Genomic DNA, 13763 nt, shown 5'->3' with positions numbered 1-13763 from the left:
TCTTGAGGTTTGCATCTTAACCACATTCACTGTCAGTTATTGTCCTTGCTAAGTACAACAGGAAGAGAGGGATTTACACAAAGGAAGTTTACATACAGTATTGCTGTTTGTCTTAGTCTTCTCTTCTCTCAGCCAAAATCAAGCCAGGTTTTGACTTGCTGGGAATACCGCCTGCATGTCCCCACTGATGAAAGTGAGGCAGGGGAAACCAGCTGATGTGAAAGGTGTCAGTTGGTGGAGTCCCTCAGGAATCACAGAACCGTAGGATTGTAAGGGACCTTGAAAGGACATCTAGTCCAGTCCTCTGCACTCATGGCAGGACTAAGTATTATCTAGACCAGGGCATGCAAACTTTTTGGCCTGAGGGCCACATCGGGTTTCGGAAATTGTATGGAGGGCCAGTTAGGGGAGGGGGTTATGGCCTGGCCCCCACCCCTTATCTGCCTGCCCCCCAGGACTCCTGCCCCATCCAACTCCCCCCATTCCCTAACAGTCCCTCGGGGACCACTGCCCCATCCACCCCCCTACTCCCTGTCCCCTGACCACCCCCAGAAGCCCTTCTCCTGACTACCCCTCCGCCGGCTCATCCAAACCCCCCTCTCATTCTTGACTTCCGCCCCCGGGACCCCTGCCCCATCCAACCACCCCTTCTCTCTGTTCCCTGACTGCTCCCGGAACCCCTGCCCCTGACTGCCCCTTGCCACCTCATCCAACTCCCCCTCCTTCCTGACTGCCCCATCCAACCACCCCTTCTCCCTGTCCCCTGACTGCTTCTGGAACCCCTGCCCCTGACTGCCCCATCCAACCCCTCCTCTAATTCCTGACTGCCCCCCCGGGACCCCTGCCCTCATTAAACCCATTCCCCGCACTCTGACCACCCTGACCTCTATCCGCCCCCCCGTCCCCTGACCACCACCCCGAACTCCCCTGCCCTCTATTCCCAACCCTCCCGGTCCCTACCCCCGTACTGCACTGCCTGGAGCACCGGTGGCTGGTGGCGCTACAGCTGTTCTGCCCAGCTGGAGCCAGCCATGCCATTGCCACCACGCAGCACAGAGCACCGGGTCAGGCTGGGGAGGGGGACCAGCAGGGGAGGGGTCAGGGGTAGCCTCCCAGGCCAGGACCTCAGGGGCCGGGCAGGAGGGTCCTGCAGGCCAGATGTGGCCCGTGGGCCATAGTTTGCCCACCTCTGATCTAGACTATCCCTGACAGGTGTTTATCTAACCTGCTCTTAAAAACCTCCAATGATGGAGATTCCACAACTTCCCTAGGCAATTTATTTCACTGCTTAACCACCCTGACAGTTAGAAAGTTTTTCCTAACGTCCATCCTAAACTGCCCTTGCTACAAATTAAGCCCATTGCTTCTTGCTTATCCTCAGAAGCTAAGGAGAACAATTTTTTTCCCTCTTCATTGTAACAACCTTTTATGTACTTGAAAACTGTTATCACATCCCCTCTCAGTCTTGTCTTCTCCAGACAAACAAACTCGGCATAGTGCATCTTCACCCAGACGTGCTATAGCTGCACTCATGTAGCACTGTAGCGTAGACTTCCCTATAGTCCCACTATTTGAGGTATTATGTTGCTTGGATAGTTTCTTACTGGAGAAGACATTAGTAAGGAGGCATTTATATATTGGCTCTGATTTAGTTTTTTGCTTCCTTGCTTCTTGGTTGGTGTAGTAGAAGACAGTTACCTTTTCCGTAATTGGTGTTCTTTGAGATGTGTTGCTCATGTCTATTCCATATTAGGTGTTTATGCTTGCCACATGCACTGGTGCCAGAAGTTTTTCCCTCAGCAGTATCCATACGGAACCAGCTCTGGCGCCTTCTGGAGTGGCGCAGCACAAGGGGCACCGCTGGCTCCTCGCACCCTCAGTTCCTTCTTGCCAGAAACTCCAACAGTGGGGAAGGAAAGCGGGTTGTGGAATGGACATGAGCAACTGTAGCAGAGTGGATCCCTGCTCCGGCCCTGAAGGAGTTAAAAACAGCCCAGGGAAGGGGCTGGGGCTGGAGAAAGCAGCCTTTTAGGCTGGGCTGATTGGGGAAGTGGCTGCAGCTGGGGCCACGCCCCAAACTGAGCCACAAGGCCTATATAAGGCAGAGAAGCCAGGAGTAAAGAGTCTCTCTCTCTATGTTCAGAGAGAGAAGGGCCTGGCTGCTGGAAGCTGAGCAGAGTACCTAGAGTAAAGCAGTGCTGGGGAAAGGTAGAGGAGCTGGGGAGCTCCTGCCTGGAAAGCCCCAGGCTGTGGCCTAGAATTAGGCCAGGAGGTACTGGGGTTGCAGGGTGCAACCCAGGGGTAGGCTAAGGCAGCAGGTCCAAACCCTTTTGCTGATGATGAGTGGCTGATACTGCAGTCTGCCCCAGGGTGTGGGGCTAGACGATGACTGGCAGTAGCCAATACTGAAGCAAAGTGGGGATAGAGGGTGGGGGGTTCCCAGGGAGGGGAAACCCCTAAGAGAAAGGGGTTGCTGCCGGGGGCAGAACCCCACGTAAAAGGGGCACTGGGGTCCAGGGAGGGACACGGGGCCTGTAGCAGGAAACAAGGCGGATCACTGGCTATTAGAGGGCGCTCCAGCTGCAAGTTTGAGCTAATTCCCGAAGTGACCAGCAGGAGGCGCTGCAGGGGTGAGTGCATGCCCGGTTACAGCAACACATCTTGAACACCAGTTACAGAAAAGGTAGCAGTCTTTTCTTCTTCAAGTGCTTGTTCATGTCCATTCCATATTAGGTGACTCCAAAGGAATACCCCTGGAGGTGGGTAGGCGTTCATGAATGTGAAGATTGCATCACAGCTCTGTCGAACCCAGTGTTGTCTCTGGCCTGCTGAGTGATGGCATAATGAGTAGTAAACATGTGAACAGAGGACCACGTTGTGGCTTTACAGATGTCCTGGATAGGGATGTGCTCCAGGAAGGCTGCCCAAAGACACTTGATTTCTTGTTGAGTGGGCTCTGACAATCAGCAGCAGCAGAATCCCTACCAAGTCATAAGAGGTCCTTATGCATGAGATAATCCCATTGGAAATCCTCTGCAAGGACACCAGGTGACCTTATCTGCTGTAGTGATGAAGAGTTGAGTCAATTTTCAGAAAGGCTTGGTACATTCTAAGTAGAAAGCCAAGGCCCACCAGATGTCCAGAGTGTAAAGACACCTCTCCTCACTGGACTTGTGCGGTTTAGGACAGAACACAGAGGAAAATGTCCTGGTTAATATGGAAGATGAAGACCACCTTTAGCAGGAAGGCTGGCTGGGGCCGCAACTGAATCTTTTCTTTCTGGAAGACTGTGTATGGAGGTTCTGAGGTCAAGGCTTTAATTTCAGAGACCCGTCTTGTCGACATCACCGCCACCAGGAACACGACCTTCCATGACAGGTGAACTACTACTAAGGGTAACTAAGAAAACTACTAAAGATGTATAACTATTTTACAGGATTTCAAATTTAGCAAAAACAAACAGAGAACGAATCAATGCTAGCCGAAGCAGCAGATGTTCCAGCACCATGACTGGTGGCAAGAAGGAACTGAGGGTGGGGGGAGCCGGCAGCCACTCCAAAGGGCACCAGAGCCAGTCCCCTATGGATACTGCTAAGGGAAAAATGAGCACACACATCTAATATGGAATGTACATGAGCAAGCGCTCAAAGAAGAATAAATACAGTAATACTGCTCTCAATTATTACTACAGAATGGAGAAGAGTGGACTACAGCCAACAAAATTATTAACATAAGTAATCTTCTCTAAAATCCTTCTTGCAAGCCACTTTTTAATTGATTTTAAAACTTTAATTTCCTCACATTTTCATATGTTTTTATGGAGAAACTAAATAACTTCTCTCAATAAAGATAGACAACAGTGATCAGGGATTTGAAAGGTAATGGCACCATCTGATGCACAGTAGTGGTTTCAGCAGCTGCAGATAGCAAGCTATGGAATAGTGGAGGCAAATTTGTTTCTTTGAGTCTCACCCTACGATGACAAAAGTGAAAGTGTTCTCTGAGGTTTTGGGCCAGTGGTTCTCAGACTGACAGGCAAGAATGGTGGACAAAGCTCATCAGATAAGAAAGCTATTGGACAGTTGATGAGCCAGTTCCCTTCTTCCCTCTTTCTCTTCCACTTCATCAGTTCTCCTTCTCCTTTCCACAAGGCTTCCTAGCCAGTGCTAAATAAAAAGTCTTAGTTCTTAATTTTCTGGACACAGGTGGTACTTCCACAGCTTCTACTTCAAGGGATGGCAGTATTCCTGTTTTCTCCATTTGTGGAAGCGGTGGAATATTTTGCTGCATGTTGTCTGCTTTACAGACTCCCAATGTGCTGAAAGGTGGGGGTAGTACCGTGACTGAAGTGGCACCATGTGTGACTGCCTGAGTCCAATGTTACAAAATGCATCCTCAGTAGCGAAAAAGATTAAGACAATTTTTTTCTACAAACTGATACATTATTTAGTGCATGCAGGTCCTAAGAGAGGATTTAATTTGGTTCTCTTAGTGAGCTAAGTGGGGATAATTATGAGCATAATGACTATAATTACAGGGATGAGATTAGAGAACTAAACAAATGTATTCAAACAAACTGAATGTATCCTGCTTTGGAGATGCATTTTAAAGTAGAAAATTATTTCCTTGTGGGTTGAAAAAGTCACTGCCATTGGGGTAGGAGGTTTGGAGTAGCAGGACAGCAAAGTCTCAGTCCTGCAATTTACAAAGTTACCAAACCCCTACACCCACACGGAGACCCACTGAAGTCATTATGGTTTACATTTCAACACAGGAACAAATCCTAAAATCCTTAATTTAGTGTGAGATCCTGTAACTTGTAGAGTGTGGGCAGACCTTTGTTCCCCCATACAGTCACATTAACAGCAGCTGAATCAATTGCAGGACTGGACATTAATTTTTACACAGTCTTTCTTTGGTAAAATTCCATTAGTTGCTATGTAAATTTTGTCAGAATAAGAGATGAGTATAAGCTATATAAGGACTCCATGATTTGGTTAAAGGAAAACAGAAATACATGGTATTACATGTAGTGGGGGAAATTCTGCTCTCACTTACACCCATGCAATCTACTGTAGTCAACAGTTCACCACAAATTTTGAACCTGATCCCCAGCTATGGCAAAGTCAAAGGTAATGTGTAAGGCCCTTGTCTTCACTAGGAAAAAAAAGTGTGTTCCTAACTCCACACAAATCCACTGGAGAGGAGGAGAACATGCCTTATAATCTTTAGCCCAGTAGTTATTGGTGGTGGAACCCTGTTCAAACCCCTTCTCATCAAGTAGAGGGGGGACACACTGGTGATCTCCCACGTCTTAGGTGAGCATCCTACTGAGCTAACGGTCATAATGGAGGTATTTCTCTTTCTCCTCCAGCTGTTTTGTGTGGAGTTCGATGCCCTCTGAGCATATCTACTAGATCAGGCTCTGCATGCAATTTATGAGAAGGAGCGCCTATCTTCCCCTGGTTTGTAGATCGCTAGCAGAAGCAGCCATCTCTCTGCAGCCTGGATTTGGCGCTTATCTCTGTGAAAGGGGCAGAGCTTAGGATATACCCCTCTGATTGTCATCTCCCATTGACCACCTTATGCAGCTCCCTGCCTAGCATGCTGGCTTTTGTGGAATAAATTGTAAGGTGCATATCTCCCCCCCATTTAATGTATTGCTTAACTGAGGCTTTGTGGATCACAGTGCTGTTCCTGTGACTTCCTAGGTTCCTAAAAGTTAGGTGTGGCAATGCTTAATGTCACCATGCCTAAGTCCCTTTGTGGATGTCTGAATTAATATACTTTGTGTTATTGTTTGTTCTTGTATATTGTTAGAGAGAAACATTCAGGATAATAAATTGTCTTTTGAACATTTCTAGAGGTCTCCACTTAAGCAGTTTATTTCTTCTGTTTGAAAAGCATGGTTTGCATACCTAGCACAATAAACAATTACAATGATTAGTAAGACTTTTGTTTTTCCATATTTTAAATAGTTTTATCTGGCACCCAAGGCATTCAAAATTACTCCTCTACCACACTGCACTGTGTAAGGGAAAAGGGAATATTTCTTTTACCACACAGATCAAATTTTGAAATAATTTTTTCAAGTCTAAGGTAATAAGGGCAATTCCTGAACCAAATCAGTAAGGAGTGAGTGAACTGTGGAAGCTTGAGCACTTCAGAAACCATTTTCTGCTACTTCCAGCCACAGTGGAAATTAGGTTTTAGTCTGTACATACCAGAAGGCTGTTTTTGTTGTGCTGGTAATTCTGGTTCACTGGGAATACATGCTGCTTCAACAAGAATTTTTGACAGCTCTGTTCCAAGGTATGTGACCTGTATATAAATAAATCTATGTAAGTTACTGGTTATTTTATTTATGTAGTATTTTCTTTAATAATAAGAGTAAAAATATCAGGTTTCTTTCAAAATTAGGTGTATGCAATTATGGGTCTAATTTGGTACATGCTGTTACTGCAAGAACATATCTTGAATACACAATTTGCATAGATAATACATATAAAAATTAGGTATGTTACATGAAATGCAATTTTTGCATCTGCACTTGAAGATGTCTAATTTTGAACATTAGATCCATTGAGAGTCTACTAGCCAGGGGACATGAGTTCAAATCTCACATAAAATCATTTTGTGACTAGGAAAAGGTTGTATCTACTTTGCTTCTGAGGAGTTACTTGTTTCCTCAGGATCCAAGCACTTTTCTTTTGCTCTTCTTTAGCACTGCTCCCTGGGCTCTAAAATGGTCACAGAAAAGATGCATTGGTGTAGGAAAGTGAAAGAGTCAATGCTGAGGGAGCATTGACTCTTTAATTTGACACAAAATGCACTAAATCTACCACAGAAGCAAGTACAAATGGTAAACATGGCAACTGGTGGGGGTGTGGGGGGGGGGGGTGGCTCCAGACAGAAGGGCTGCAGCAAGCAGGCCCTCATAGAGTGAAGGATCCAAGAACCTGCCCAAAGCCTGAGAGGGACAGAGACACAGGCGCTTCCAATTGTCCCAGGGGGTGCGCAGCCATAGACCCCACCCCTACTCCAACCCTCCACACCTACTCTGCATCTTCCCACCCCCTCTCCACCCTCGCCCTGCCTCTTTCACCCACTTCCCTGAGCACGCCCCATCCCTTCACTCCCAGCACCTCCTGCATGCCACAGAACAGCTGATCATGGCAGGTGGGAGGTGCTGGGAGGGGAAGGAGTTGATCAACAGAGCCCCCACAGGCAGGAGGCACTGGGCAGGGGGGAGCTTGGAGAACCCACTGAATTGACACTTATGGACAGATAGACCAACCAGGGACACCCCAGGATAGGGTCCGGGGGAGCACTGTGCCAGGGGAGAAATCGCCCAAGAAGGATAAACCAGAGCTGGACCCAGTGTCACTGCTGCCCAGAGCTGTCTGGAGCCGTGAGTACTGGGGCTTGTGACTTTGCATTGGCAATAAGGAGAGAAGCTGTTAGCTAGTTAAGTGGGGAGGTTGTAACTATGTGTGGCTTTGCAGAGAGTGAGAGAAGAGGGCACCGGAGGGGTTTGTTGGGGTAATTTTACTGGCACTGAAGACAACCAGGAGCATAGGTGCTACGGGGCTGGAGCACCCAGAGGAAAAAAATGGTGGCTGCTGAGGACCCACCAGCAGCCCTGATATCAGCACCTGCCCCTTTTCCCCCCAGTGCTTCCTGCCTGCCAGCAGGCCCCACTGATCAGCACTGGGGGAGCTAGGAGGAGAAGCAAGAGCGCAGTGCGCTTGAGGGAGAGGGCAGAACTGGGCAGGGAAGGGATGGAAAGAGGGGGTGAAGCAGAGGTGGGAAGAAGCAGGGCGGGGTGGGTTATTGGGGGAAGGAGGAGCGGGGCCTGGGTTAACCTGGGAGATTAGAAACTCTGCGCCTATGACCAGGAGCACCCAAGACTCACCATTGGACTGGAACTTTTCCCAGGACTCCTGAACTCTGTGTGCAGATACGCTGCTGGTGTCTGCCCTTTCAGACTGTGGTACAGCTGGGCCTGTCAGGCCTTGTGTTGAATACAACCCTGTTTTACCACACCTCTTATATTTCTACCTGTTTTTCTCCTCTCATCCCTCTGCAAATAAATATTTCTCTTTCCTATATTCATTGTTCTATTCTGGTGTGTATGTGTTCACCCTGGTGGATCTGGAACAGGTGTCCCTGGGGTAGAAGGGATTTTCCCTGCTGCATTCCTGCGTGTGCCTTCTCTTGGTCAGAAGCTGCTTGCAGAGCAGACTCTATTTTGGCCACGAGAGCACTAAACCTACATTTGTTAACACCCATTTAACTAAACTTTATCCTTACCCCTTTTAATAAAGGAGTTACAGCTCACTATAGACATGTTCTGAGTTACCCTCCAGAAAAACCAGAGAGTAACAGACTTCACATATATAAGCTAAAAACATCTTCATCAAGCCTCCTTTATCGTACAGAAATAAAGGCACAAGCCCAATTTTAAAAAAATCTTAGCACCTTTAAAGAGATCAAATAGGCTTGAAATGTGAATGCACTGACAGCAGCCAAAGGCTAAACACTACAAAAATGCTTCGAAGTCCCCAGAGGCTAGATGATGCTCAGAGCCTCATTTATGCAACTGGATACAACATCCACGTAGAAGTAGGCCACAGGGCCAATAGCTTGGGTGTGCTGCTCAAGCAAGCAGCACTGGCCTCTCATTCACCCGTTTGCAGCTGTGCAGTAAATCTACTACCCAAGGGTGTTGAGAAAAATTGCAATATCCACTTTGTAGTGAGTGGCATCTTGATGAAACAAAATGCAACTTTCAAAAGGATGCAGGGGGTTAAAAGATGGACAAAGTTGTTCAAGTGTCCATATGAGCTGGGATAAACGCTGCAAAAGTGCTGGCAGATCTTGGGGGACTTCTCAGATGTCTGGTGCTTTATGACTTAGAACTTTCACACTAGCCATCTGATCACAAAGCTAGTAGCGTGTATCTAAAAGTGACATGGGTATCGTTCTACAAAAGAATACAATAGTTTTTAAGCAATTTTTTAGAAATAACAGTGAGCCTACCTTATTCCACACATACTTCCAGCTCACAGAAATGTCATTTCCTAATAGTGCCTTAACCCATTGAACTGGATTCCCATAAGTTCTATTGTCGCTCGTTCTGATTTTACCATCTTCCAAAAGAGCGACTTTATGGCTGAAGTCCTAAAAATGAAAATTAAGAAAAAAATTACAATTAAATTGACAAATTAAAATTAATATCTTTTAAATTTAAGCAAAATTCTAAAAGTTCATACGAACTGAAAAGTTACAGCTAGCTATTTTGCATCTTTTCTTTATTCTAGGGTTTTTATGCAGCAACTCATACCATGATCATAAATAGAAATAAATAAATATTTCAGTTGTAAACGGAGATAAATTTCATTGTATGAGTAACTTTAAAAAGACAATACAAAAACCATCCAAATCACTATCTGCACAAATATTAAGCTTGATAATTTAAAAAAAATAGAGAATTTGATGGTCTTCAGACTATGCAATGTTAATTAGGAGAGATTATACGTAGAGGTGCTTTAATAATACTAAGAGTATGATCCTGCAAACACCTATGCAAAGAAGTAACTTTGCTTATGTATTTACAGTGTAGTTAACATGCAGCATGGCTTATACTGCTTATTGACAGTACAGTATCTACACTGGGCTTAAAATTAAGTTCAGATAACATAGTTAAGCAAGGTTTAAACTAAACTGTGCTCTAACAAGGTTAGGCTGACTGGTGTGTATGAGGTCAAACTGTTGAACAAGAGATGGGTTTGACAATGTAACATTGGTCCACCCTCCAGCCCCTCTCTCCCCAGAGGCAATCTCCCCAAAATTTGTGACTTGGCTCTATGTTTATAGAGTGTCTGAATTGGAACACACTAAATCCAAGCACCTTGAGGAAACCTGACTTCAGATCTCAACTGTACAGCTTGGGCCCATCTCTGGTTAGAACAGTATTCAAAACTGCACCCTGTGAACCCAAGGTAAACCCTAAGTAAGTACCACAAACTCATTGTATCCCACTACCATGTGGTTTTCCATAATCACAAAGGAGAAAGCTTTTTTGTGCTTTTCCTCTGTACAAAGCAACAGACCTAAGCACTAATCCCTATGGTATCTACTGCATCCCATAGGATGAGTGAGTGCTATTCTCATCACGGTGCAGAAATACAGCTCTTCTACACCTAGAATAACTACATTCTCTTCGTCAGGTTGCAAGTGTTAAAGGCTAGGGTCAATATTGGAGATCATAACTAGAAGGGTCTTGAGACACTGCAACAGGCAAACTTGAGTTATTCATCCTTCAAGCTGGGTCATCACATGTTCTGGAGCAATATTACAAATCTTGTCCATAAAGGAAATGATTGCATATACTAATGGTTGACATGTGACCCAGTATAGAGGAGGTCTGTGTCAAACTTAAGAGACTTTCATGTCATGTAGCATGATGATGCAAAAAATGGCTCTTCCATCAAGAGAGGCTCTTCCATGGAAGAGAGTCAGTGGGCCACAGGTGCAGACAAGGAACCCTTCCCATACTTGGGTCCATAGGCGGCAGGTGTAAGAAGCCTAGGGAGGCTAAGCCTCACCAAACAGCCGGCCTGCCGCCTTTGGTGCACCGCTGCTGAAAGGGCACCTTGGCCATGGCCCTGCCCATGCTCTGCCCCAAGGCCTCGCTCCCACTCGTCCCCTTCCCCCTGAAGCCCCACCCTTGCTCCACCTCTTTCCATCCCCACTCTGCTCACATGGGACTGGGGGAGATGGTGAAGAGGTGCGTGGAAGTGGTGATTGGCCGGCTGGCCGCAAGGGGGAGGCAGAGGAGGAGGCAAACAGTGTGCAGCAGTGTGGCAGTGGGGGCTGAAGAAGGGTGTGAAGCAGCAGGCAGGGGGACCTTGGGGCTGGGACAGGAGTGGGAAGGGGCCATGCGGGGCTGGAGGTGGAGCAGGGTGGGGCTTCGGGTGGGGAGGAAGCTGAGCGGGCACAGGCCTCGAGGCAAGGCCTCAGTCTGAGTACGCACTGCTTCCCCAGATGGAGGAGTCACACAACGTCCATGCTTGTGTGCCTTTCACAGCAGATTCTCTACATACTTAATCAGTTATATACTTCAGCTGGTTGATCAGCACTTTGAACTGGAAATGAGCTGGTAGTCACTTCTGAGGCAACTACCTTGTAAATCTGCTCTATGTTTGAAGGCGGGGGGATGGAGGACGGGACACATATTTGAAGGCAGAGGCTTGATCTTGTTCTTAGATATAGGGCGCACATTACTGTGTCTCTTGTATCATCAGCTAGCATAGAAACAAGAGAAATAATTTATTTTTCAAACTGTTCAGCTGTTTCAAACATGCTCATTTATCTAATAGTGGGATCAATCCCTAAGGGCATGTCTGCACGACCGATTAAGTTGATGTAAGTAACATCACTCAGAGGTGTGAAAAAAGAACACCTCGAGTGACGTAACTTACATCAACTTAAAGCAGTGTCTACACTGTGCTATGTTGGCAGGAGATGCTCTCCCACTGACATAGCTTCCACCTCTCATTGAGGTGGAGTAATTACGTCAACAGGAGAGCCTTCCCCAGACGCGCTACATTGGCGCCGCTGATTTAGCATAGTAGTGAAGACAAGCCCTTGGTGTTATATTTTTGGCCTAAAGAACTTGACAGTATCCTCCTAAATATCACATTTAGTCATAAAAAAACTAAAAGCCACCTCTGAACTTTCAGAATCAAATACTATGCAGTCTAAAGGACTAGCAAACCATTCTATTTTGCTGCTAGCAATGACAGTAAATGTTAAACAGATAATAGAAATTGCAGCCAAAAGCTGTTTAAATATACAGTATTCTGAATGCTGCTATTTGCTACATGGTTTGAAAGAAGGCATTTCACCCACTGAAATCCTTTCTTATAAGACACTTGGTAGAAAATAGTTTTAAAAGCTGATCTGTAAATATTAAATAAAAATTCAGTATTACGTGCTGAAGATACTGAATAACGAGATTAAGGAAACACTTGAACACATTTCTAAGGGCTTGGCTACACTCACACTTTACAGCGCTGCAACTGTCGCGCTCAGGGGTGTGAAAAAACACCCCCGAGCGCTGCAACATGCAGCGCTGTAAAGCGTCAGTGTAATCAGGGCGGCAGCGCTGGGAGCACGGCTCCCAGCGCTGCATGCTACACCTGTAAAGGATGTGGTTTACGTGCAGCGCTGGGAGAGCTCTCTCCCAGTGCTGCCACTCTGACCACACTCACACTTCAAAGCGCTGCCGCGGCAGCGCTTTGAAATGCCAAGTGTAGCCATACCCTAAATTAAAATACTATTCTGCTGGGATATGGGTAATTACACCACCTTGCTGAAACTGTTAGGTGTGGTAACTGCCTTCCATTCAGGCTAAATGAGGGAATAATTAAAGGCCCTTTTGTTCAGTGTTAGCTGAATGGAAAACACCACCCAATGAATAGACCACATGCAAGCCTGGGCAGTGGCAGGGCCATGCAGTCTAAGGGGTTTATGGTGATCTCATAACAAATACAGGGGTGGCAGACTGACTTTGGGCTTGTCTACACTGGGAAGTTGTCAACAAAACTTTTGTCTTTCACAGGTACTTAAAAAAGACACCCCCCCGTGAAAGACAAAAGTTTTGCCAGCGCAAGTGGCAGTATGAATGCTGCACTCTCCTGCCAACAAAGCTAACGCCGCTCTCGGGGCTGGAAGTATTTTGTCAGCAAAAGTGCTGATACAGTGCCAACAAAGAGCGTTTACACACACTGACTTTAGCAACAAGGCTGTGTCAACATAACCATGTCGCTAAAAGCTGCGTGGTGTAGACAAGCCCTTCACTGCAGCTGTGTGTATGGAAGCAGCAGCAAAAACACCACAGAAATACACATGGAAGTGAGCAAGGAAGTCCCACTTGTAGTGTGGCCATGAGAAAAAGCTAAAAAAAGTGCTTTAGGGTAGAGTGCTGGCTGGAAAGAGGCTTGGAACTGAATCATAAACAAAACAAAAAATAAGGCAAAATTGTCTTCTGTTGTTCAATTCCTATTGTGCCCAGGGCAATCTGACTTTATGTACACTCTTTGTAACTAAATAGGGCTGCATTAAAGAAATACCTGACTACCATCAATTTCTTCTCTTAACAGAAACTACCAACAAAACTTGAATTTTTGATAACTGTTCTGATAAAAAAGGTAGCAGTATTTTTTTTTCCTCTACAGGTTTGAGGAGTCCAGACTATCCCATCTGTTCCATTTCAAACACCTGCTGATGATGACCATGATACACTGATGATGACCATATTTCAGCACTGAAAACTGGCAACCGTCTCTTAATGGAGTCCTAATTTTTCTAATATTGCATGTTTTAAATAGTCTTTTGTCTGACAGGTTACAAGGATATTAAAAAAAACCTTGTAACTTTAAAATATACAGTTGGGGGTGGGGAGAACAGGTCTCTACTTAGCCTTCTTCCAACAAGCTCTGGTCTCCAAGCAAAGGTCAGTGAGGAATAACTTCATCAGTAGAGTGGATGGGGTGGGCCACTAGAGCTGGCTGTTCAGACAGGAGTTTATTTTGATATTTACAGATTAACGTAATACTCAAACTGCTTTGGTATAGTATAATGTTCAATATTTAATCAAAAATGATTAAAGGTCTAGAAAACATGACTTATGGGGGAAAAATGAAAAAAGGGTGTGTTTAGTCTAGAGAAGAGAAGACTGAGAGAGGACATAACAG

At 45.8% G+C, this 13763-nt stretch overlaps 1 protein-coding gene across 1 annotated transcript in view; it reads right to left on the bottom strand.

Annotated features, from left to right (window-relative positions):
- Positions 1-13763, bottom strand: part of ANKRD31 (ankyrin repeat domain 31) — a 131736-nt gene that overhangs the window by 13404 nt on the left and 104569 nt on the right. The window contains exons 23-24 of the mRNA XM_075067009.1: positions 9043-9183; positions 6225-6321 (exon numbers count right to left, since the gene is read on the bottom strand). Of these exons, the coding sequence (XP_074923110.1) occupies positions 6225-6321; positions 9043-9183 (238 nt within the window). The remainder of the gene's footprint in view (positions 1-6224; positions 6322-9042; positions 9184-13763) is intronic.

This window comes from Chelonoidis abingdonii, chromosome 6, assembly GCF_003597395.2.
Source record: "Chelonoidis abingdonii isolate Lonesome George chromosome 6, CheloAbing_2.0, whole genome shotgun sequence".
In the NCBI taxonomy this organism is placed as follows: Eukaryota; Metazoa; Chordata; order Testudines; family Testudinidae; genus Chelonoidis; species Chelonoidis abingdonii.
This window is presented reverse-complemented; position numbering and strand designations above follow the sequence as displayed.